This window comes from Coregonus lavaretus, assembly GCF_964263955.1.
Source record: "Coregonus lavaretus genome assembly, chromosome: 4".
NCBI lineage: Eukaryota > Metazoa > Chordata > Actinopteri > Salmoniformes > Salmonidae > Coregonus > Coregonus lavaretus.
In genome coordinates, this window is record NC_139991.1 from 614,345 (window position 1) to 637,008 (window position 22,664).

A 22,664-nucleotide genomic window follows, 5' to 3' on the forward strand; every position below is an offset into this window, starting at 1 on the left:
TGTAAAAGGATTGATGGGACAATGGTGGACACGCTATTGCTATATTAGCTTTTATTTGTTCCAATCAAAGAGCAAATTAGGTAAATGAGTAAGACTTGACTTCCTGGTTTTCTGAGGCTTGTCTGGAACTTTGCTCTGGCAGTGTGTCTACAGCTGTAGAGGAAATTACAGTACCTTCATTTAATGGCTCCTTTCAGAGAAACAATGTGTTGGTGGTTGATCATGGAGTTGAGGAAAATAAACCTAGGGCACCAGTTGACTGTAGTTTATCAGTCCTCAGTTCTTTATCAGTTGGTTGTACAGGGCAACAACACCCTGACTCTGACTCCTATCAACCTGCCTAATTAGATGAATAAGCTGAGGGTAAGAAATATGCTGCATCTGAAATGGCACCCTACCCTATATAGTGTACTACTTAGGGTATCATTCTGAACACAGACATAGTCTACAACACTTTGCCAGTCAAAACCATCAGTTAGAATTTCCTGTCCTGCACTGAGGAAATCTAACAGTTAAGGGGGAGGAGTGTGTAAGACTGCAGAGGGGTCAAATTCCTCTGACGACAAGGGGGCGGGATTGGATAAAAAATAACGGGGAACAAAAAGAGTTGAGGGGCGTTGGTGGTTTTGCTCAGAATTTCCGTCAAAGGAAGTCTAAAGCAGACTATTTTAAAGATTATCGAAGATTTCAGAGATCTTAATAGCATCCAATAGTTATGGCAGGTAAAACAAATATAATTTAATTGCATGGTTAGTAAAAAACAAGATAATCTGGACTCTGATCTGCATGTTTGCTTTAAAAACAAACGCAATCTCATACCAGAACATTTGCATGTGATCATTTCAATATTTTCAGTAAATTGGGTTGTATTGCAGTAGGTTCAGCAGTCTATTGCTAGACAGTTTACTCAAATGCTCTTATCAGATGAAGAGGCCATGCCCGGCGTAGAGGGTCCCCTTGTCGCAGTCACATTTCAGAGGACTCCTCACCAAAAACAGAAGTACCTGGAGTCTGAACCGAAAGCATTGGGGGTAAATCATCCTGAGCACATAAAAGTGTAGTCTGGCAATCCATTTAAATGTCACTATAATGTATTATAATCTATGAAATGTTATTTAATGTTATTTAATCTGTAGCTCATTGTACTTTATCTCTCTCTCTCTTCTCCTCCTCAGGTGACTCAGATTGCCCTCAGTGTGTTCAATATCAGTTCTGTCATTGTCATTTTCAACAACAGCATGAGCATTTTTGTTGAAGACTTATCCCAAATCATTGGATCAGTGTTTGTGAGTGACCATCATACATGTGCCCCCTGTACTCACTTGATTGATGTTAAATGACAAGAAAATGAAAGAGTTGAGTGTTTAGAGGTTAACATGACTTTTACTGTTGTACTCTCTACAGGTGATCATAGCTGGGAGTTTGGCCATAGCTGCACAACATCTCCATCTTCCCACTGTAAGTTATGCAATTTGTAGGCGTACAAGTTCTTTGAGAAAACAAGTGATATATACTGTACCAGTGGCATCTCCTCTTCTCTGCTCTCCTCTCCTCCCTCTGTCTCAGCTGAAGGCCTGTCTGGGGATGCAGGTAGTTGCCTGTGTAGCATCAGTGTTCAACTTGATCTTCTCTGTGTCAAACATGGCTGGACACAAATATAGTTATGGCTGCTGGAAATACGTTGAAATCAACAGCACTGATCACGACAATACTTGCTATTCATTCAAAGTGAGTATGTACAGACAGTATGTCAGTATGTGTTGGATATAATTAAATGTAAATGGATGTGGAGAAAGGGGATGTTCAAACTGGGATGCTCACATTAGATGTTAAAGTGGGCTGAGTTTAAGAATATCCTATCAAATGTTTCATGCAAATACGTCATACAATAGGAAAAAACATGAAACAAAGTACACATTGCTCCATTTCTTGTCAACAGGATTCTACTGCACATTACTTTGCTGAGTTGGTCCTGATACATACTGCTCTCATCGCTATCTCTGTCACGCTGGCTGCCTACTGCTGCAAGGTGGTCAACTGCTGCTCCCCGGGACCACGAATGGTGAGTCAGTGTAGAAATGGAGCCAATAGAATCAGAAACGGACTGGCCATAGGTCAGTACTGGCAAATGCCAGACAGATCCATTGGCCAGTGGGCCAGTCTAAATGTTGGTTTTATCGTTGAATTATCATGATTTTATCATGATAGGAACGACAAGGGAAGAAAATGGTCCAGTGAGTTGTAAATGCACACGCCAATTTCTGGTCCCATGCAGTCCATCCCTGCCTAGAGCAGACATCACCTTGAAATGCAAAGTTTGATTGAAGGCCTACCAATACTATGCCTGTGGTGTGTCTAGAATGGGCTGGGTGGCCTGTTCACATCACTCAAATATTGTATTTGTCCAGATACCAAACAGAACATCTGCATTATCATCAGAAATGGAATGTTGTTATAACATGACGGTTATAACCTCTTAATTGAGTGTGTGAGTTCTCTCTTCTAGCCGGTGATCACAGTCCAAGTCCCTCCTGCTCAGCAATGAGGAGCGATACCATGTGAGGACCAACCAAGACAAGAGATCCAACCCCTTAACCAACCAGCAAAAAACATGTCTTATACTTCCGTCAACAAAAATATTTTAGGCCTATATTCCTACACATACACTGAGTGTACAACACATTAAGAACACTGTGCTTCCCACAGTTATGTCAAGATGGCTGGATGTCCTTTGGATGGTGGACCGTTCTTGATATACACGGGAAACTGTTAAGTGTGAAAAATCCAGCAGCGCTGCAGGTCTTGACACAAACCGGTGCGCCTGGCACCTGCTACCATATCCCGTTCAAAGGTACTTAAATATTTTGTCTTTCCCACTCACCCTCTGAACGGCACACATACACAATCCATGTCTCAATAGTCTCAAAACTTAAAAATCCTTCTTCAACCTGTCTCCTCTCCTTCATCTACACTGATTTAAGTGGATTTAACAAGTGACATCAATATGGGATCAATGCTTTCAACTGGATTCACCTAGTCAGTATATGTCATGGAACGAACAGTTCATAATGTTTTGTGCATTCAGTGTAAGTCACGCTGATGGATTTAATTTTGTAATTAAAAACTGCTTGACATGATGTAGCCTAATGTGAGTTCCATTTTATTAGAGGTCCTAGCAGGTGCAGGAACTATATTGTTTTGTTACTGTTGTCATTATATTTACTGGGTCTTCCTCCTTTTGGTCAATATCTCCACAACCAATTGGTAAAAAGTTGTAAAAAAAATAAAAAATAAATAAAAATAAATGTCAGGTTGGAAGAACCCTTATATTATGATATATGGACGGTTTCTAAATGGCTTACTATTCACCAATAAAGAATATACATAGGTTTACTACTGGCTCGTCGGCTATGTGGGTTAGAGCATGGTGCTGTCAACACCAGGGGGTTGGAGTGATTCCCACATGTGCCACATACTGAATGTAAGTATCACTGGCAACTGTAATTTGAGTCACTTTAGATAAAAGTTTCTACCAATGACCATATCATTATCATGTGGTATCACAGTGGAAAGAACCCAATTCAATATCATTTCCATTATTTCAATGTGCATGAACAGTGACAAAGTAGTAGTGGCTGGAACATGAAAGTTATTCTATTGTTTCTATTCAGTGAGCAACTAGCTCTCACTGTCTCACGTCAGAATTTGACGTTCATCCATATTCCTCAAACATCACTTTTTTGAAGTTGTTGCAAACCTCAAATTTCAAAGTGTTTAATGTTAAGTTTAGTCATTAAATCCAAAATATTAAGGTTAGGCATTAACTCAGAATGGTTAAGGTAAGGTTTAAGGATTGGGATAGGCTTAAAAAACTTGATTTGAACTTGCAACCTATGGAATCAGAGTCAGATGCTTACGCCCATCCCCTAGCAAAACTGAAGCCTACTTGAATGTAACAGCGCTCACTGTTGCCCCTAGTGGCCGGTTTCCAAGTCACCTCCTGACGTCCTTAGACAGAGATGGACTTCGAATACTGACTTGTATAACAGGTGACCTGGCTGCAGTGAGATCACAACATTATCAATGGGCCCACATTCATGAAGCGACTCAGAGTAGGACTAATGATGTAGGATCAATTGAGCCTTTTATCATAATGAATATCAGATTACATGGACAGTGGGAACCTGATCCTAGATCAGCTCTCCTTCTCTGAGACGCTTTATGAATAATGGCCCAGAGGTTCAATTTGTATTACAATGCCACACCTTTGTGGATAACGCAGCACTAGATATCAATTTGTAGATGGTAGATTTGGAGTAATGGTAAATGGATAACTATAATGTTATGAGCAAGGGATAGAGATAAGAGGCAGAGGGGCAAGGGTACAGCTACAAGTTTTATCCAAAGCCTAAAGAGTTCAATTAAATCATAGAACTGAATAAACTGACACAATATGACTATTATTATATGATTGAGAGCTCGATTCAATTTGATTTACGCTAGCTGACACCCGCATAGCTGGTGTTTTCACGCTGTCGGAAGTGGAACAGGGTTAGACCTGTCAAATCCACAAGCGGCTCTCGGTGTGGTGACACTGATGGTTTCTCGGAACTGATGGCTTCTACGGATGTGGCTAGAGTACAGCATTTTAGCTAAGCCTAACCCTTTTCCAAACCTTAACCTAATTCTCCTAAACTGCTACTTTAATTCTTCTAACTTCTACTTTACAGCCAGTGATTTTTGTGCTTCACACCAGAGTAACATAGCCCCAGCTCAATGATCTAAGAGCTGGGGTGTGAAAAACCTTGCATGCTTTCTGTCACACATCCTAAACAATTTGCTGCCTAGAAAATGTATGGAAATGCATAACCTGGTCAAATGAAACATGAAAACAACAAGGTAATAGGATTGATGTGGACATGTTATTGTTGATGATATTAGCTTTTATTTGTTCCAATTAAAGAGGATGATGGGTAAGTCTTGACTTCCTGGTTTTCTGAGACTTTGCTCTGCCGGTGTGTCTACAGCCATAGATGAAATTACAGTACCTTCATTTAATGTCTCCTCTCAGAGAAATAATGTGTTGGTGGATGATCATGGAGTTGACTGTAGTTTACCAGTCCTCTGTTTTTCATGAGTTGGTTCTACAGAACAACAACAACCTGACTCTGACTCCTATCAACCTGCCTCATTAGATGGATAAGCTGAGTGTAAGACATAGGATGCGTCTGAAATTCTAACTGATGGCACCCTTTTCCCTATATAGTGCAATACTTAGGGTGTCATTTTGAACACAGTCATAGCCTACAACAAGTTTCTAGTCAAAACCATCAGTTAGAATTTCCTGTCCTGCACTGAGGGAATCTAACAGTTAAGGGGGAGGAGTGTGTGAGCCTGCAGAGGGGTCAAATTCCTCTGACAACAAGGGGGCGGGATTTGATAAAAAATAACAGGGCACACAAAGAGTTTAGGGGCGTTGATGGTTTTGCTCAGAATTTCCATCAAGGAAGTCAAAAGTTGACTATTTTAAAGATTATCAAAGATTTTAGAGATCTTAATAACATCCACCAGTTACGGCAGGTTAAACAAATATCATTGAATTGCATGGTTAGCAAACATAAGATAATCTGGACTCTCATCTGCATGTTTGCATTGAAAATAAATTGAAAACAAACCCAACTTTGAATAGCCTACTCTCTCATTTTCAGCAGGGATGAAGCCAAAGTTCTCAATCTCTGCAGTTCTTGACACAAACCGGTGCGCCTGGCACCTTCTAGCATATCCCGTTCAAAGGTACTTAAATCTTTTGTCTTCCCCACTCACCCTCTGAATGGCACACATACACAATCCATGTCTCAATAGTCTCAAGGCTTAAAAATCCTTCTTGAACCTGTCTCCTCCCCTTCATCTACACTGATTTAAGTGGATTTAACAAGTGACCTCAATAAGGGATCAATGCTTTCAACTGGATTCACCTAGTCAGTATATGTCATGGAACGAGCAGTTCATAATGTTTTGTGCATTCAGTGTAAGTCACGCTGATGGATTTAATTTTGTAATTAAAAACGTTTTGGCATGATGTAGCCTAATGTGAGTTACATTTTATTAGGGGTCCTAGCAGGTGCAGGAACCATATTGTTTTGTTAGTGTTCTTATTATATTTCCTGGGTCTTCCTCCTTTTGGTCAATATCTCCACAACCGATTGATAAAAATATGTACAAAATATATATAAAATAGTAACAAATGGCAGGTTGGAGAACCCCTACATTTTGATCTAGGGAGGGTTTATTAATGGCTTACAACTCACCAATAAATAGGTTTACAACCGGACAAGCGGCTATGTGGGTTAAAGCATGGTGCTGGCAACACCAGGAGGTTGGAGTTGATTCCCACATGGGTCACGTACTGAATTAAGTATCACTGGCAAAGTAGGACTAATGATCTAGAGTCAGTTTTGCCTTTTAGATCATAATGAATATAAGATTACATGGACAGGGGGGACCTGATCCTAGATCAGCTCTCCCACTCTGAGACACTTTATGAATACGGGCCAAGAGGTTCAATTTGTATTACAGTGCTGCTCCTTTGTGGCAAATGCAGCACTGAAAATCGATTTTTAGATGGTAGATTTGGAGTAATGGTAAATGGATAATGAAAGTGTTATGAGCAAAGGTTAGAGGTAAGAGGTACAGGGGCAAGGGTACATCTACAAAGCCTTATGCAAAGCCTAAAGAGCTGAATGAAATCCAAGAGCTGAATAAACAGACACAATATTATAGTGATTATATGATTGAGGACTCGATTCAATCAGATTCGGCTAGCCAACACCCGCATAGCTGGTGTTTTGATGGTGTCGGAGGTGGAACCACTTTAGACCTGTCAAATCCACAAGAGGCTCCCGGTGTGGTGACACTGATGGTTTCTTTGAACTGATGGCTTCTGCGGTTGTGGCTAGAGTATACAGAATTTTAGCTAAGCCTAACCCTTTTCCCAACCTTAACCTAATTCTCCTAACGTGCTACTTCAATTTTCCTAACCTTCTATTTTAATTATTCTAACCTGCTACTTTAATTCTCCTAAAATGCTACTTTAATTCTCCAAACTGCTACTATACAGCCAGTGATTTTTGTGCTTCACACCAGAGTAAAATAGTCTCAGCGCAATGATCTAAGAGCTGGGGTGTGCAAAACCTTGCATTCTGTCACAGATCCTAAACAATTTGCTGTCTAGAAAATGTATTAAAATGCATAACCTTGTCAAACGAAACATAAAAACAACAATGTAAAAGGATTGATGGGACAATGGTGGACACGCTATTGTTATATTAGCTTTTATTTGTTCCAATCAAAGAGCAAATTAGGTAAATGAGTAAGACTTGACTTCCTGGTTTTCTGAGGCTTGTCTGGAACTTTGCTCTGCCGGTGTGTCTACAGCTGTAGAGGAAATTACAGTACCTTCATTTGATGTCTCCTCTCAGAGAAATAATGTGTTGGTTGATGATCATGGAGACGAGGAAAATAAACCTAGGGCACCAGTTGACTGTAGTTTATCAGTCCTCAGTTCTTTATCAGTAGGTTGTACAGGGCAACAACACCCTGACTCTGACTCCTATCAACCTGCCTCATTAGATGAATAAGCTGACAGTAAGACATATGCTGCATCTGAAATGGCACCCTACCCTATATAGTGTACTACTTAGGGTGTCATTTCAAACACAGTCATAGTCTACAACACTTTGCCAGTCAAAACCATCAGTTAGAATTTCCTGTCCTGCACTGAGGGAATCTAACAGTTAAGGGGGAGGAGTGTGTGAGCCTGCAGAGGGGTCAAATTCCTCTGACAACAAGGGGGCGGGATTGGATAAAAAATAACGGGGCACAAAAAGAGTTGAGGGGCGTTGGTGGTTTTGCTCAGAATTTCCGTCAAAGGAAGTCTAAAGCAGACTTTTTTAAAGATTATCGAAGATTTCAGAGATCTTAATAGCATCCAACAGTTATGGCAGGTAAAACAAATATAATTGAATTGCATGGTTAGTAAAAACAAGATAATCTGGACTCTGATCTGCATGTTTGCTTTAAAAACAAACGCAATCTCATACCAGAACATTTGCATGTGATCATTTCAATATTTTCAGTCAATTGGGTTGTATTACAGTAGGTTCAGCAGTCTATTGCTAGACAGTTTACTCAAATGCTCTTATCAGATGAAGAGGCCATGCCCGGCGTAGAGGGTCCCCTTGTCGCAGTCACATTTCAGAGGACTCCTCACCAAAAACAGAAGTACCTGGAGTCTGAACCGAAAGCATTGGGGGTAAATCCAGGCTCTGTCGTAGCCGGCCGTGACCGGGAGACCCATGGGGCGGCGCACAATTGGCCCAGCGTCGTCCAGGGTAGGGGAGGGAATGGCCGGCAGGGATGTTTGTAGAGCATGGCGTTTGCAACGCCAGGGTTGTGGGTTCGATTCCCACAGGGGGGCCAGTATGAAAAAAAATAATATATATATATATAAAATGTATGCACTCACTAACTGTAAGTCGCTCTGGATAAGAGCGTCTGCTAAATGACTAAAATGTAAATGTAAATGTAAATCATCCTGAGCAAATAAAAGTGTAGTCTGGCAATCCATTTAAATGTCACTATAATGTATTATAATCTATGAAATGTTATTTAATGTTATTTAATCTGTAGCTCATTGTACTTTATCTCTCTCTCTCTTCTCCTCCTCAGGTGACTCAGATTGCCCTCAGTGTGTTCAATATCAGTTCTGTCATTGTCATTTTCAACAACAGCATGAGCATTTTTGTTGAAGACTTATCCCAAATCATTGGATCAGTGTTTGTGAGTGACCATCATACATGTGCCCCCTGTACTCACTTGATTGATGTTAAATGACAAGAAAATGAAAGAGTTGAGTGTTTAGAGGTTAACATGACTTTTACTGTTGTGCTCTCTACAGGTGATCATAGCTGGGAGTTTGGCCATAGCTGCACAACATCTCCATCTTCCCACTGTAAGTTATGCAATTTGTAGGCGTACAAGTTCTTTGAGAAAACAAGTGATATATACTGTACCAGTGGCATCTCCTCTTCTCTGCTCTCCTCTCCTCCCTCTGTCTCAGCTGAAGGCCTGTCTGGGGATGCAGGTAGTTGCCTGTGTAGCATCAGTGTTCAACTTGATCTTCTCTGTGTCAAACATGGCTGGACACAAATATGGTTATGGCTGCTGGAAATACGTTGAAATCAACAGCACTGATCACGACAATACTTGCTATTCATTCAAAGTGAGTATGTACAGACAGTATGTCAGTATGTGTTGGATATAATTAAATGTAAATGGATGTGGAGAAAGGGGATGTTCAAACTGGGATGCTCACATTAGATGTTAAAGTGGGCTGAGTTTAAGAATATCCTATCAAATGTTTCATGCAAATACGTCATACAATAGGAAAAAACATGAAACAAAGTACACATTGCTCCATTTCTTGTCAACAGGATTCTACTGCACATTACTTTGCTGAGTTGGTCCTGATACATACTGCTCTCATCGCTATCTCTGTCACGCTGGCTGCCTACTGCTGCAAGGTGGTCAACTGCTGCTCCCCGGGACCACGAATGGTGAGTCAGTGTAGAAATGGAGCCTATAGAATCAGAAACGGACTGGCCATAGGTCAGTACTGGCAAATGCCAGACAGATCCATTGGCCAGTGGGCCAGTCTAACTGTTGGTTTTATCGTTGAATTATCATGATTTTATCATGATAGGAACGACAAGGGAAGAAAATGGTCCAGTGAGTTGTAAATGCATACGCCGATTTCTGGTCCCATGCAGTCCATGACTTCCTAGAACAGACATCACCTTGAAATGCAAAGTTTGGTTGGAGGCCTACCAATACTATGCCTGTGGTGTGTCTAGAATGGGCTGAGTGGCCTGTTCACATCACTCAAATATTGTATTTGTCCAGATACCAAACAGAACATCTGCATTATCATCAGAAATGGAATGTTGTTATAACATGACGGTTATAACCTCTTAATTGAGTGTGTGAGTTCTCTCTTCTAGCCGGTGATCTCAGTCCAAGTTCCTCTTGCTCAGCAATGAGGAGCGATACCATGTGAGGACCAACCAAGACAAGAGATCCAACCCTACTAACCAACCAGCAAAAAATTTTCTTATACATCAACTAAAATATTGTAGGCCTATATGCCTAGACATATGTCACACTGATGGATTTATTTTTGTAATAAAAAAAAAACATTTAGACATACGGTGAGGGAAAAAAGTATTTGATCCCCTGCTGATTTTTTACGTTTGCCCACTGACAAAGACATGTTCAGTCTATAATTTTAATGGTATGTTTATTTGAACAGTGAGAGACAGAATAACAACACAAATATATACATTGATTTGCATTTTAATGAGGGAAATAAGTATTTGACCCCTCTGCAAAACATGACTTAGTACTTGGTGGCAAAACCCTTGTTGGCAACACAGATGTCAGACGTTTCTTGTAGTTGGCCACCAGGTTTGCACACATCTCAGGAGGGATTTTGTGCCACTCCTCTTTGCAGATCTTCTCCAAGTCATTAAGGCTGACGTTTGGCAACTCGAACCTTCAGCTCCCTCCACAGATTTTCTATGGGATTAAGGTCTGGAGACTGGCTAGGCCACTCCAGGAACTTAATGTGCTTCTTCTTGAGCCACTCCTTTGTTGCCTTGGCCGTGTGTTTTGGGTTATTGTCATGCTGGAATTCCCATCCACGACCCATTTTCAATGCCCTGGCTGAGGGAAGGAGGTTCTCACCCAAGATTTGACGGTACATGGCCCCGTCCATCGTCCCTTTGATGCAGTGAATTTGTCCTGTCCCCTTAGCAGAAAAACACCCCAAAGCATAATGTTTCCACCTCCATGTTTGACGGTGGGGATGGTGTTCTTGGGGTCATAGGCAGCATTCCTCCTCCTCCAAACACGGCGAGTTGAGTTGATGCCAAAGAGCTCGATTTTGGTCTCATCTGACCACAACATTTTCACCCAGTTCTCCTCTGAATCATTCAGATGTTCATTGGCAAACTTCGGACGGGCCTGTATATTTGCTTTCTTTAGCAGGGGGACCTTGCGGGCGCTGCAGGATTTCAGTCCTTCATGGCGTAGTGTGTTACCAATTGTTTTCTTGGTGACAATGGTCCCAGCTGCTTGAGATCATTGACAAGATGCTCCCGTGTAGTTCTGGGCTGCTAAAACTTCTTAAGTAGATTTACATTTTAGTCATTTAGCAGACGCTCTTATCCAGAGTGACTTACAGTTAGTGTGTGCATACATTATTATTATTATTATTTATTTTTTCATACTGGCCCCCCGTGGGAATCGAACCCACAACCCTGGCATTGCAAACGCCAAGCTCTACCAACTGAGCTATATCCCTGCCGGCCATTCCCTCCCCTAACTTGGACGACACCGGGCCAATTGTGCACCGCCCCATGGGTCTCCCGGTCGCGACAGGCTACGACAGAGCCTGGATTCGAACCAGAATCTCTAGTTTCACAGCTAGCACTGCAATGCATGATGTAGCCTAATGTGAGTTCTATTTTATTAGGGGTCCTAGCAGGTGCAGAACCTTATTGTTTATGTTAGTGTTCTAATTATATTTCCTGGGTCTTCCTCCTTTTGGTCAATATCTCCACAACTGATTGGTAAACAAATAAAATAATAATAATAACAAATGGCAGGTTGGTAGAACCCCTACATTATGATCTATGGAGGGTTTCTAAATGGCTTACAATTCACCAATAAATTATATCCATATGTTTACAACCAGCTAGGCAGCTATGTGGGTTAGATCATGGTGCTGTCAAAACTAGGGTGTTGGAGTGATTCCCACATGGGGCACATATTGAATGTAAGTATCACTGGCAATTGTAATATAAGTAGCTTTAGATAAAAGCATCTACCAATGACCATATCATTATCATATGATATCACAATGTAAAGAACTGTGATGGAACATTTTATGTTTGTGCTTTTCTGTGTTCATGCAAGTGACTGATTGAACGAACCCTCACTATCAGTATCTGCAATTTGGCAGTACGCCCAGACACTTGTTTTCAGTTTCAAGCTCTCAGCTTAGAGAAGAAGCCTCGTGAGGTATTTGTCTATCCCTTAAATGACCCAGTATTGGTCGGTCACATGAATGACGCAAACGTTAATGATGAATTAATTATGAATCAATAAGCTAAATCATGCAAATATAACTTGTCTGTATATAAGAGATCTTGACAGATGTTCACCATGGTGCATCAAGTTTGTTGGAACCTCTCCAGTTAACTGTTGATAAACAATGATTAATTTAAGATTGACTTTGAGTGTCCCATGTGTAAGAATTTTCACTACAATTTGGCATCAATGAACAGGATGATTGATTCTGCCTGCTGAGAATGGCGCATTTTATGAAGCGTGAGGGAAATTCCTGTCTGACCAAAAGACGATGAGACCCGCCCAGACCAGACCCTTACTGTGAGCTTCCCAGGAGGAGACACATCATCCGCAAACAATTGAAGGACGGCAACTGATTTCAGTAAGTCAATTTAAATGAATTTGTATAAAAATACAAATAAATTATAAAAAATTAAATGAAGGCGAGTAATGCATAAAAAGGTACCCACAGTCTTATAGAGAGAAGGCTATTCACTAGTCTTATGAGAAGACTAGAGCGAGGGCGTAATGGTACCATGGAAAGCCCTGCTGACAGCTGTCTGTAGACATTTATAAGAAATGTCTACGTGGTCTGCAGCCACTACAAATAACACAAGGTGTTATTGAATACGGGGTGTTATTTATACGTATTGGAAGTAGCGACAAGAGAACCGTTGAAGATGCACATGGGGTAATGAGGGAGATTACCGAGCGTGTTTGGGAATAGTACTAAGTGAACGTGGATGTGAAACTTCTATGATGGTGAGAGATGACATATTAAGCTGATTTACATTTGGCTGATTAAAATGTGAATAATAAATGGATTTAAATTATTACTATTAAGATTGAAACTTGGATAGTAAGCTGATTGAAATTTGGATAATAAGACACTGAAATTGAGCTATAACGTACTGAGTGAATGAGAGCTGTCAGGGGACTAGCTCCAGTGTGAATGTGAGTTGAGTTTTCTAGTTCTGTGTGAGAGAGCTTTCCCATCTATAACGTTATATAGGGGTTCCGTCCACCACCACCCATCATAGTCTGGGACTACTAATAATAGCACAGGGTGTTCAAATAAAATAAAATAAAATTTTATTGGCCACATGAGCCGAATACAACAGGTGCAGACATTACAGTGAAATGCTTACTTACAGCCCTTAACCAACAGTGCATTTATTTTTAATAAAAAAGTAGAATAAAACAAAAAAGTGTTGAGAAAAAAAGAGCAGAAGTAAAATAAATTAACATTAGGGAGGCTATATAAACAGGGGGGTACCGGTGCAGAGTCAATGTGCGGGGGCACCGGCTAGTTGAGGTAGTTGAAGTAATATGTACATGTGGGTAGAGTTAAAGTGACTATGCATAAATAATTAACAGAGTAGCAGCAGCGTAAAAAGATGGGGTGGGGGGGGAAGTGCAAATAGTCTGGGTAGCCATGATTAGCTGTTCAGGAGTGTTATGGCTTGGGGGTAGAAGCTGTTGAGAAGTCTTTTGGACCTAGACTTGGCACTCCGGTACCGCTTGCCGTGCGGTAGCAGAGAGAACAGTCTATGACTAGGGTGGCTGGAGTCTTTGACAATTTTGAGGGCCTTCCTCTGACACCGCCTGGTATAGAGGTCCTGGATGGCAGGAAGCTTGGCCCCAGTGATGTACTGGGCCGTACACACTACCCTCTGTAGTGCCTTGCGGTTGGAGGACAAGCAGTTGCCATACCAGGCGGTGATGCAACCAGTCAGGATGCTCTCGATGGTGCAGCTGTAGAATTTTTTGAGGATCTGAGGACCCATGCCAAATCTTTTCAGTCTCCTGAGGGGGAATAGGCTTTGTCGTGCCCTCTTCACGACTGTCTTGGTGTGTTTGGACCATGATAGTTCGTTGGTGATGTGGACACCAAGGAACTTGAAGCTCTCAACCTGTTCCACTACAGCCCCGTCGATGAGAATGGGGGCGTGCTCAGTCCTCTTTTTTTTCCTGTAGTCCACAATCATCTCATTTGTCTTGGTCACGTTGAGGGAGAGGTTGTTATCCTGGCACCACATGGCCAGGTCTCTGACCTCCTCCCTATAGGCTGTCTCGTCGTTGTCGGTGATCAGGCCTACCACTGTTGTGTCGTCGGCAAACTTAATGATGGTGTTGGAGTCATGCCTGGCCATGCAGTCATGGGTGAACAGGGAGTACAGGAGGGGACTGAGCACGCACCCCTGAGGGGCCCCCGTGTTGAGGATCAGTGTGGCAGATGTGTTGTTACCTACCCTTACCACCTGGGGGCGGCCCGTCAGGAAGTCCAGGATCCAGTTGAAGAGGGAGGTGTTTGGTCCCAGGATCCTTAGCTTAGTGATGAGCTTTGAGGGCACTATGGTGTTGAATGCTGAGCTGTAGTCAATGAATAGCATTCTCACGTAGGTGTTCCTCTTGTCCAGGTGGGAAAGGGCAGTGTGGAGTGCAATAGAGATTGCATCATCTGTGGATCTGTTGGGGCGGTATGCAAATTTGAGTGGGTCTAGGGTTTCTGGGAAAATGGTGTTGATGTGAGCCATGACCAGCCTTTCAAAGCACTTCATGGCTACAGACGTCAGTGCTACGGGTCGGTAGTCATTTAGGCAGGTTATCTTAGAGTCCTTGGGCACGGGGACTATTGTGGTCTGCTTGAAACATGTTGGTATTACAGACTCAGTCAGGGACATGTTGAAAATGTCAGTGAAGACACTTGCCAGTTGGTCAGCGCATGCTCGGAGTACACGTCCTGGTAATCCGTCTGGCCCTGTGGCCTTGTGAATGTTGACCTGCTTAAAAGTCTTACTCACATCGGCTACGGAGAGCGTGATCACATAGTCATCCGGAACAGCTGGTGCTCTCATGCATGCTTCAGTGTTGCTTGCCTCGAAGCGAGCATAGAAGTGGTTTAGCTCGTCTGGAAGTATTGTGTCACTGGGCAGCTCGCGGCTGTGCTTCCCTTTGTAGTCTCTAATAGTTTTCAAGCCCTGCCACATCCGACGAGCGTCAGAGCCGGTGTAGTACGACTCTTTGCCTGTTTGATGGTTCGTCGGAGGGCATAGCGGGATTTCTTATAAGCGTCCGGGTTAGAGTCCCACTCCTTGAAAGCGGCAGCTCTACGCTTTAGCTCAGTGCGGATGTTTCCTGTAATCATTGGCTTCTGGTTGGGGTATGTATGTACGGTCACTGTGGGGACGACATCATCGATGCACTTATTGATGAAGCCAGTGACTGATGTGGTGTACTCCTCAATGCTATCTGAAGAATCCACGTACTGATGAGGGGATATGAACCAGGTGTGTGTAATAAACAAGACAAAACAAATGGAATGATGAGATGAGGAGCGGCAGTGTTTATAAGGCCAGTGACAATGAACACCGAAGCCTGCCCGAACAAGGAGAGGAGGCAGCTTCGGAGGAAGTCTTGACAGTGCCCCCCCCCCCTTGACACGCAGCAGCGCACCGACACCAACCTCGGGGACGGCCAGGAGGACGCAGAGCAGGGCAAGCCGGATGGTGACGGTGGAAATCCCGCAACAGGGAGGGATCAAGGATATCCCTCTCCGGGACCCAGCACCGCTCCTCCGGACTGTACCCCTCCAACTCCAAGAGGTACTGAAGGCCCCCCACCCAACGCCTGGAATCCAGCATGGAACGAACAGAGTACGCCGGGGCCCCCTCGATGTCCAGAGGGGGCGGAGGAACCTCCCGCAACTCAGACTCCTGGAGCGGACCAGTAACCACCGGCCTGAGGAGAGACACATGGAACGAGGGGTTAATACAGTAATCTGGAGAGAGTAATAACCTATATGTAACCTCGTTTATCCTCCTCAGGACTTTAAACGGCCCCACAAACCGCGGGCTCAGCTTCCGGCAGGGCAGGCGGCGGGGCAGATTCCGGGTCGAGAGCCAGACACGATCACCAGGCCTCACTGCGGTGGCGGTCAGCGTTGGCCTTCTGGCGAAGCACGGCGCGCCGAAGTTGGACGTGAGCAGCGTTCCACGTCTCCTCCGTGCACTGAAACCAGCCATCCACCGCAGGAGCTTCGCTCTGGCTCTGATGCCACAGTGCCAGAACCGGCTGATAACCTAAAACACATTGAAATGGCGATAGGTTAGTGGAGGAGTGGCGGAGAGAGTTCTGGGCATATTCGGTCCATGGCAAGAACACCGACCACTCCCCCGGCTGGTCCTGGCAGTAGGACCGCAGGAACCTACCCACATCCTGATTCACCCGTTCCACCTAACCATTACTCTCGGGAAGAAACCCAGAGTCAGGCTGACCGAGACCCCCAGACGTTCCATGAACGCAGTTAAAGGTACTGATAAAGAAATGTGTGAGTAAGATATGACTAAAATGTCACACCCTCAGTTAAACTAATAATGTATGACTATTAGTAGACTAGAGCTTAGAGAGTTAATCAAATGTGTTTATATAAGATGCATATTTGCCCAGCAACAGAGTATTTCTGTCTTGTAATTAGGCAAGCAGAAGTGCAAAACGATTGAAACCAATAACAGGAGACCGGTTCCCACACAGGGAGGGGGAGTGAAAAAGGCTTGCAGAATATTGTGAGAACAGCGATAACTATATATGGGAATAGAGAATAAATGCAGCCTGCCCGAGCAAGGAGTAGACTATGATAAGAACGTGTGTGTGTGTGTGTGTGTGTATGTCTGTGTATGTATGTGTGTGTGTGTGTGTGTATGTGTGACCTGATGGTCAGGAGAGCAGAGGATAATCACATGAGCTAAACCAGGTGTTAGCTTACAAGATGTGTACAGTGGAAAAATACAGCCCGCCTAAAGCGGGGTGGGATTTTTCCTCTGACGTGTGTGTATAAAAATATTGTACGTCCATTTTGTGGCAGAGCGCTCTCATGAATAAAGGCTGACCATTGCAGAAAGGGGTCTTTGTTTAATTTATTTAAACTATAGATTTACACCTCTGGGAATTATTCAAAGATTTAAGAAGTGTTTCACTTCAACCATTGAGATAACAAAATTCTCGTGACAGCTTGGTCCTTCGAGCCGGATATCAATACCCATCTTCTGTCATTCCGGGGGACACCGAAAACTGTGCACGGGAGGATGATATATCCGTATATACAAAGACCTGACCTCTGAGATTGAGGGTTAAATCAGGCCAGTGGTGAACTGGTTCACGACAGAAACAGTGACGATATCTAACCAAAATTGAGTCCTAGCTGCAAGAATAAGGTCAGTAATCTTTATTCATGTTTTTTGAGGGAATTGAATCTGTAACCTGCAGTAAAAATTAATAGTTTAAATTTGCTGTAGTGAGGTTCCGTCAATAATCCGAAACGGGATCGACATCCCGGTAGCCCGTTTTTAGACGTTTATCTAGAGAAAACCCAATGCGCCAGTATTCTAGATAAATATAAGACGGGGGGGGGAGGGGTGTAAGATCAAAAACGGAGTGTGGGTCCGAAATTGACTCCAGGTAGTTGAGGCCATTACCAAAAATAAACTAATCTTGTGTTGAGATAATTCCCCATCTCAATAGTGGACAAGGGGGAAGTGAACTTCTGCGTTTTTAGAAGTTTATCTAGAGAAAACCCAATGCCCCAGTATTCTAGATAAATAGAAAACGGGGGTGAAAACTTCAAGGAGGGGACAAAGATAGGTCGCGTGAGAAAGAAGGTTACTACAATTGAGTATTTTAAGAGAGGTATGGTTTTGAGGGACGTCTGGATGCAGACAAACTCGAATCCATGGTAAAACAGATGCACTAGGTGTGTAAAGGCAGAGCAGAGAGAGAGCGAGTGGAAGGGCTAGATACGGCCAGGATGTGGCTCTCTGAGTCTCGAAAGAGAGAGGAGGGTGAGAGACAGAAAAAGGAAGTTAAAGAGAAAGTAAAAAAGGAAGGTCTAAGACAGAACCCACAGCTCCCCCTGTAGAACGGTCTGGATCCAGATTATACCCCTCCTTGGCTTTGGAGCCTCCACCCCCTTACCAGAACCAAGGGGAAGCCGAGGGAGGACAGGGAGGAGGTGAGGATAAAGAAAAGGAAGAAAGTACAGTTGAGGTTCTTAAGAAACTTTTGGAACAGCAGCAAACCCAATTGGAATTGCAGAAAGTAACTAGAGTACTAGGGTACAATAGGGGCGTCAAGGGACCGAAGGGTGGAAGACCCAGGTCCCTGAGGAGACTTGAACCCCACAAACAAAGTCCAGTTAGGAGGGAAGAACAGGAGGATTCAGAGCTGAGCTCAGGAGGGAGTCAGTATGAGTCAGGAGATGAGGGAGTAGGAGGGGGCCGGTACCCAATGATAGCCTTACCCAATCCATTGGCAGGGGCTGAGGGATCCCCGGCAACCTTAGATGTATACAGGGCATGGACCCAGAGAGATGTGGTCCGAGCCGTAGAAGGGGTGGTACACCCGAAAACAGGAATAGAGGGATTCAGGAGAGATATGGAAGGGCTCACTGCAAGGTTTAAGTTAAACACGGGGGAATTGGAAAGGGCAGTGAGACAGATAGTGGTAGGAAAGGATTGGGCAGCTGTGAAGGGAGACTGGACCCCAGGAAGGGGGGACAGAGTTATTTTACAATGGGCCGTAGATGGAGAGTATCGAGATAAACTTAATCAACTATGTAACAATCTCAGAGATTACTACCATAGACATGCTGATTTTTCTAAAATCCATGAGCGCAAACAGGTAGCAGATGGACCATATCATCAACAATTAAAAATAGCCTTTTTAAGCGGAATGAGGCCTGAAATTTCTCAAACAATAAAAAAAGACCCTGATTGGCTGGGGCACAGCAACACTGAGGTTAAAAGGTATGCCGTTCACCAAGAGCAGAACGGGAGAGAAAAGAGGAGTAAGAGAGACCTGAAGGGAGTGCCAACACTCAGGGAGATAGGAGGCCAGAACAAAGGGGCAGTGTCCTGGAAATCACAGTCTGTGTTTTTTTTGTCAGTTCTGCTGGGAGTATATTTGATGAAGGGGATTTGTGTTGAATGAGAGGCTAGAGATTTCATAAAATAATAATTGGAATAATAATTATATATTAACTTGCTCACCCAAACGTAGACATACGTCATGAGTGAGACATAATTAATATGGGTTTCCTGAATAAACTGACCAGAAGTAATGTGGTTAAAGACGTAAGTTATAATATTGTACAAAGCCAATTTAGGGTTTCCATTAAGGAACGTCATTTTGTATCAGATGGTAAGACGACAAACCATTGTGATAGTAGTGGGATTTATTTGTCATTTTAATCACATAGAGTGAATAAATCTGTCTTTATGAGTGTGAATTACTTGTAGCCTACTTAGAAAGGACAGTTGCCTAGATCTGCTGTATTCTAAACAATGACAGATTGGGGGTTTCATAAGAGGTGCCTATAATTTTAGTTGATAACAGAGGTAATGGGATGTAGTTTATGACGCCTAGAGAAGCGAATGTCTTACAGTGGGGGAAAAAAGTATTTAGTCAGCCACCAATTGTGCAAGTTCTCCCACTTCAAAAGATGAGAGAGGCCTGTAATTTTCATCATAGGTACACGTCAACTATGACAGACAAATTGAGATTTCTTTTCCAGAAAAACACATTGTAGGATTTTTTATGAATTTATTTGCAAATTATGGTGGAAAATAAGTATTTGGTCACCTACAAACAAGCAAGATTTCTGGCTCTCACATACCTCTAACTTCTTCTTTAAGAGGCTCCTCTGTCCTCCACTCATTACCTGTATTAATGGCACCAGTTTGAACTTGTTATCAGTATAAAAGACACCTGTCCACAACCTCAAACAGTCACACTCCAAACTCCACTATGGCCAAGACAAAAGAGATGTCAAAGGACACCAGAAACAAAATTGTAGACCTGCACCAGGCTGGGAAGACTGAATCTGCAATAGGTAAGCAGCTTGGTTTGAAGAAATCAACTGTGGGAGCAATTATTAGGAAATGGAAGACATACAAGACCACTGATAATCTCCCTAGATCTGGGGCTCCACGCAAGATCTTACCCCGTGGGGTCAAAATGATCACAAGAACAGTGAGCAAAAATCCCAGAACCACACGGGGGGACCTAGTGAATGACCTGCAGAGAGCTGGGACCAAAGTAATAAAGCCTACTATCAGTAACACACTACGCCGCCAGGGACTCAAATCCTGCAGTGCCAGACGTGTCCCCCTGCTTAAGCCAGTACATGTCCAGGCCCGTCTGAAGTTTGCTAGAGTGCATTTGGATGATCCAGAAGAGGATTGGGAGAATGTCATATGGTCAGATGAAACCAAAATATAACTTTTTGGTAAAAACTCAACTCGTCGTGTTTGGAGGACAAAGAATGCTGAGTTGCATCCAAAGAACACCATACCTACTGTGAAGCATGGGGGTGGAAACATCATGCTTTGGGGCTGTTTTTCTGCAAAGGGACCAGGACGACTGATCCGTGTAAAGGAAAGAATGAATGGGGCCATGTATCGTGAGATTTTGAGTGAAAACCTCCTTCCATCAGCAAGGGCATTGAAGATGAAACGTGTCTGGGTCTTTCAGCATGACAATGATCCCAAACACACCGCCCGGGCAACGAAGGAGTGGCTTCGTAAGAAGCATTTCAAGGTCCTGGAGTGGCCTAGCTAGTCTCCAGATCTCAACCCCATAGAAAATCTTTGGAGGGAGTTGAAAGTCCGTGTTGCCCAGCGACAGCCCCAAAACATCACTGCTCTAGAGGAGATCTGCATGGAGGAATGGGCCAAAATACCAGCAACAGTGTGTGAAAACCTTGTGAAGACTTACAGAAAACGTTTGACCTGTGTCATTGCCAACAAAGGGTATATAACAAAGTATTGAGAAACTTTTGTTATTGACCAAATACTTATTTTCCACCATAATTTGCAAATAAATTCATTAAAAATCCTACAATGTGATTATCTGGATTTTTTTTTCTCATTTTGTCTGTCATAGTTGACGTGTACCTATGATGAAAATTACAGGCCGCTCTCATCTTTTTAAGTGGGAGAACTTGCACAATTGGTGGCTGACTAAATACTTTTTTTCCCCACTGTATTGTTGCAACTTTATTAGGGGGGGCTCTGACTGGGATGTTCATGTTGATGTTATGTGGATGTTGGTTAATTCTGTGTGTGAGAAGTCTTGTGTTCAGGTCTCTGGAGAAAGCAGTGACCCAGCAGATGCTGAGGTATGGGCCCATTCCCGACTCAGACCAATGGAATGAACGCTACATGCCTCCCGCTCTGGTGGAGGATGCAGAAGATTTCAATCCTGATGAACCTGAATTGAATGAGACAATTTTTTATGTTTAGTATGCTATCTTTTCAATGAAAGTTATAGTGAAAATCCTAACAAGGAGAGTTAAATTTGATAGCATGCAAGACAAATTGTATTCTTATTGTGTGATTCATACGAGTGATTCATTTTATGTGCAAAATAAGTTGTATGCCTTGTTGTGTGTTTCATTTTATAAGAATGTATTTTAAATTTGTGTGTGAAATTTAGTCAAAGGGTGGATTGATAAAGAAATGTGTGAGTAAGATATGACTAAAATGTCACACCCTCAGTTAAATTAATAATGTATGACTATTAGTAGACTAGAGCTTAGAGAGTTAATCAAATGTGTTTATATAAGATGCATATTTGCCCAGCAACAGAGTATTTGTGTCTTGTAATTAGGCAAGCAGAAGTGCAAAACGATTGAAAGAAATAACAGGAGACCGGTTCCAACACAGGGAGGGGGAGTGTAAAAGGCTTGCAGAATATTGTGAGAACAGCGATAACTATGTTTGGGAATAGAGAAAAAATGCAGCCTGCCCGAGCAAGGAGTAGACTATGATAAGAACATGTGTGTGTGTGTGTGTGTATGTGTGTGTGTGTGTGTGTGTGTGTATGTGTGACCTGATGGTCAGGAGAGCAGAGGATAATCACATGAGCTAAACCCAGGTGTGAGCTTACAAGATGTGTACAGTGGAAAAGTACAGCCCGCCTAAAGCGGGGTGAGATTTTTCCTCTGACGTGTGTGTATAAAAATATGGTACGTCCATTTTGTGGCAGAGCGCTCTCATGAATAAAGGCTGATCATTGCAGAAAGGGGTCTTTGTTTAATTTATTTAAACTAGAGATTTACACCTCTGGGAATTATTCAAAGATTTAAGAAGTGTTTGATTTCAACCATTGAGATAACAAAATTCTCGTGACAGGTACCCAGATCCAGCTGTCGAACTCCCAAATTAAGTAAGTCCTGGCCATTTTGTTTGTTTTTACCCTACGATTTCTACTACATACAGTGGGGAAAAAAAGTATTTAGTCAGCCACCAATTGTGCAAGTTCTCCCACTTAAAAAGATGAGAGAGGCCTGTAATTTTCATCATAGGTACACGTCAACAATGACAGACAAATTGAGAAAAGAAAATCCAGAAAATCACATTGTAGGATTTTTTATGAATTTATTTGCAAATTATGGTGGAAAATAAGTATTTGGTCACCTACAA

The 22,664-nt window shown here is 42.8% G+C and overlaps 2 protein-coding genes across 6 annotated transcripts; both read left to right on the forward strand.

Moving 5' to 3' along the window:
- The first annotated feature begins 579 nt into the window (after nt 1-579).
- LOC311127208 (membrane-spanning 4-domains subfamily A member 4A-like) lies at nt 580-3,393 on the forward strand. 2 transcript variants are annotated; one of them, XM_084159003.1, is made up of 7 exons: nt 580-722; nt 925-1,031; nt 1,176-1,286; nt 1,405-1,458; nt 1,567-1,728; nt 1,940-2,062; nt 2,507-3,393. In XM_084159003.1, the coding sequence occupies exons 1-7, from the start codon at nt 716-718 to the stop codon at nt 2,543-2,545; spliced, it is 603 nt and encodes a 200-aa protein (XP_084015129.1). In that variant the 5' UTR covers nt 580-715; the 3' UTR covers nt 2,546-3,393. The 2 variants fall into 2 exon arrangements, with proteins under 2 accessions (XP_084015129.1, XP_084015128.1); XM_084159002.1 differs by lacking the exon at nt 580-722 and having other exon boundaries at nt 855-1,031.
- Nucleotides 3,394-7,876: 4,483 nt separating this feature from the next.
- On the forward strand, nt 7,877-22,270 carry LOC311127937 (membrane-spanning 4-domains subfamily A member 4A-like). 4 transcript variants are annotated; one of them, XR_014613156.1, is made up of 8 exons: nt 7,877-8,003; nt 8,205-8,311; nt 8,728-8,838; nt 8,957-9,010; nt 9,119-9,280; nt 9,492-9,614; nt 12,405-12,568; nt 21,311-22,270. XR_014613156.1 is itself a non-coding variant. In XM_084159837.1 (7 exons), the coding sequence occupies exons 1-7, from the start codon at nt 7,997-7,999 to the stop codon at nt 12,411-12,413; spliced, it is 573 nt and encodes a 190-aa protein (XP_084015963.1). In that variant the 5' UTR covers nt 7,877-7,996; the 3' UTR covers nt 12,414-12,672. The 4 variants fall into 4 exon arrangements, 2 of the variants coding, with proteins under 2 accessions (XP_084015963.1, XP_084015962.1); XR_014613157.1 differs by lacking the exon at nt 21,311-22,270 and adding an exon at nt 17,197-17,399; XM_084159837.1 differs by lacking the exon at nt 21,311-22,270 and having other exon boundaries at nt 12,405-12,672.
- The last annotated feature ends 394 nt before the right edge of the window (nt 22,271-22,664 follow it).